This window comes from Sinocyclocheilus rhinocerous, unplaced genomic scaffold (assembly GCF_001515625.1).
Source record: "Sinocyclocheilus rhinocerous isolate Xijiao unplaced genomic scaffold, SAMN03320098_v1.1 scaffold2120, whole genome shotgun sequence".
Taxonomy (NCBI): Eukaryota; Metazoa; Chordata; class Actinopteri; order Cypriniformes; family Cyprinidae; genus Sinocyclocheilus; species Sinocyclocheilus rhinocerous.
The window spans coordinates 413,152-416,183 of record NW_015630026.1 but is presented as its reverse complement, the minus strand read 5'-3'; the positions used below and the strand labels follow the sequence as shown (position 1 = coordinate 416,183).

Sequence of the window (3,032 nt, the reverse complement as noted above, 5' to 3'; positions counted from 1 at the left end):
TGCCAATCACTGATCTGACCAATCAAGGCCGAAAGCATACAAATTGTTGAAGCACCTCAGGCTTTTTCGTTTATGCATAACTTTGTAGCTATGACTCAACCGCCAGTCTAAAGCGACCGCTCCCTGCTGAATCAAAGCAAAAAATTAGTTTTTTCTTTGATCCAGACTTTGAAATTCCATCTCCTTTGAGTTCTTGAATGGAACGCACATGGGCTGTGATTAAAATCTCAGAGTCGTGTTTATTTAGACTACAAAAGGAGCAGAATAATGCATTGTTGTACATCGCATTAGCGTTGATACTTTCTGATCTGGAGCTGTAGTTTCGCGTCGCTCACTATAGACCATTTCAAGGAAGTAAACAATAACAAACGCGTTGCGACGTTACTGCGCATGTCTGGTCCTAAAGCATTTCTGGTGGCGCCATTTTTAAATCCCAGACCTGTCAAAACAAAATGACTAGCACATACTTTTTAAGTCTAACTAAAACAGAACAGTTAAGATATTTACAAAAACTAAGAATACACGATAACGTTGAATTACCGGATCCCTTAAATCAGACATTGAGGCGACAACTTTTCACTCAAAACGTTAAACGTTTACCTGAAATAACGTATCCAGACGTGTATCATTATCTGGTTGAGACCGAGTGCGTCTACGCAAGAGAAGCGGTAAAGGCATATCGTAACTCATAAGGAATCACAAGCAGTGGTTCAGAGTGAAACACTTTGTACTGACAGCACTGTAAATGCAACAAATGTGCCAAAGCCCCTTACACATTTGTTTGATGAGAATCATAGTTTACGGTCACAAGATAAACTACTGGACTGATGCCAACCAGGAATTTGATGGTGTTGTGGGACTTATAGTTGGAGTAGGTCATTGCTCTTGCACTGAGTGATGTTGGTCGATCAATGAATATCTCGCTGCAGTCTATGATACACCTCACTGCATTGAAAGGGGGGCTTCTGAACAGGGTAGGAAGATTCTTTTTAATTTCTTCCCTTGAAGGCCAATGAATTAGAGAGGTGAAACGCTGTGCCATGATGTTCAACCAGTCATGAAATATTGTAGAGATTGTTGCACAACTGCAATGAAACCTGAAGGCAAGATCTTTATGAGTGAGGCCAAGTCTCAGTTTCATTAAGACTAAGTAAAACTGGAGAGCTGTTGGAGGGCTCAGTGTTCTCGGACTCCAAGCAGTGGTGAGATATGTCAGAAGTGCGAAGAAGACTTTGGATGAGCGAAGGCCAGTGTAGAAGTGAATGATTTGATCATCCTTTAAATCCACATCGGATTTCAGTTGTTTCCTCTCACAGGTGAGTGTTTGAACCTTTGACTCTAGGCTTCTCACTTGGTCTTTGTAAGATGTGTTCAGTTTCTCCATGTCTTCAATATCCCTCATAGTGACATCTGTTCCAACACACATATCACTGTAAGACTTAACTTCTGTTACATCTGTGTCCATGTCCTCTACTTCCTCCGCAGTGTTCATCTCATATACCTCTGATGCTCGTCTCAGAGACCTCTGATATCGGTCCATTTTTCTGGAGGGGTCAGGTCTGTATGGAAGCTTTGATGGAATGTAGTCTGGACTTAGAGGGTCATCTGATGGCTTGCCTAAAGACAAAAGTAGAAAAACATGATTGGGATAAGCTATAGCTTTCCTTTCACACATCACTGGTTGAAGATACATTGCAAAAAAGTTTTTCTTATTTAGTGTTTTTGTCTTTCTTCTAGTCCAAATATCTAAAAAAAAAATATTAAATCAAGAAGCATTTACTTAACAAGTAAAAAGTATTGTCTTGTTTTCTGAAAAAAAAAGTCAAAATTAAGTCAAAGACAAACAAAATAATCTGCCAATAGGGTAAGAAAAATAATCTTTTCCCCGAAAACAAGGTTATTTTTCTATTATTAGTAGATAATTTTGTTTGTTTTAAGCAAAAACTCAATTTTGACTTTTTTAAAAAAAATTTTTAGACAAGACAGTACTTTTTACTTGTCTAGTAAATGCTTCTTGATTTAGGAATTTTTAGATATTTGGACTAGAAACAAGGCAAAAATACCAAGTAAGAAAAGCATTTTATGCAGTGTAGATTATGAACATGAGCAAATGCCAAGAGCAAGATGAAAAAAACAAACATTTAATTGTATTAACACTTAATTTCATACTAGCAGTTGAGTGGTCTCAATTTGTAAATATTCAATTGATATCTACAAATAAACTAACTAGATACCAGTATGACCACTGCAACCACCCTGTAACACTTTTAAAAGGGTCTTAAATTAGTAAATATTTAAAGTATCATGAACAAACAATTAACATTTTACAGCATTTATTGACGTTAATTTATATAAAAATTTACTAAAGTTAATAAAGAACCGTATTGCTTGTTTGTGGACTAAAAACATTCCAGCATATGGCAAAATCGAGTTTAAACATGAAAACGTTCTAGTAATTAAAAACATAGGCCTATATTTTTTTTTAATTTAAGAATATTTCTTCAATATTATTTAACTCATCCACGTTAGTTAGGTTAAATGTAAAAAATAATACTGTTATTGTTACATTACTGCATGATGGAATTAACATTAACAACGCTTAATAAATGAAGGAAAACATGTTGTTTACCATTCTCTTTTGTGAAATAATGCAGTTAGCTAATGTTACACAATTGTTTTGTTTTTATAAAGTGTTACGCATTGCATCTGTCAGCTGAATAGATAGCTAGACAACTGATGTAAACTGCTACTTTCCTAATTACAGCCCACAGAATATTTAGAAATGAAAACGGAAATAAACCCTTGCTTTTTACAATCAAACGTATCAAAACGCTAGCTATCTACATATGAAAACAATGACGGAGCCACAATGCTAGCTCAAATTTAGATTCAACATACTTAACTAGTGAACATATAGGAATACAAATTAATCCAGTAATAATAATTCACTAACAAAAACATAGTTTACTTACCAGATATAAAATGTGTGCTACATATCCTCGAGTTGCTAGTCAGTATCCAGCCTTCTCTCT

The 3,032-nt window shown here is 35.4% G+C and overlaps 1 protein-coding gene across 1 annotated transcript; it reads right to left on the bottom strand.

Moving 5' to 3' along the window:
- Positions 1–769: 769 nt before the first annotated feature.
- Positions 770–3,032, bottom strand: LOC107739783 (uncharacterized). Its single transcript, XM_016551984.1, has 2 exons — positions 2,973–3,032; positions 770–1,617 (listed from the first exon to the last, which is right to left on the bottom strand). The coding sequence occupies exon 2, from the start codon at positions 1,538–1,540 to the stop codon at positions 770–772; it is 771 nt and encodes a 256-aa protein (XP_016407470.1). The 5' UTR covers positions 1,541–1,617; positions 2,973–3,032.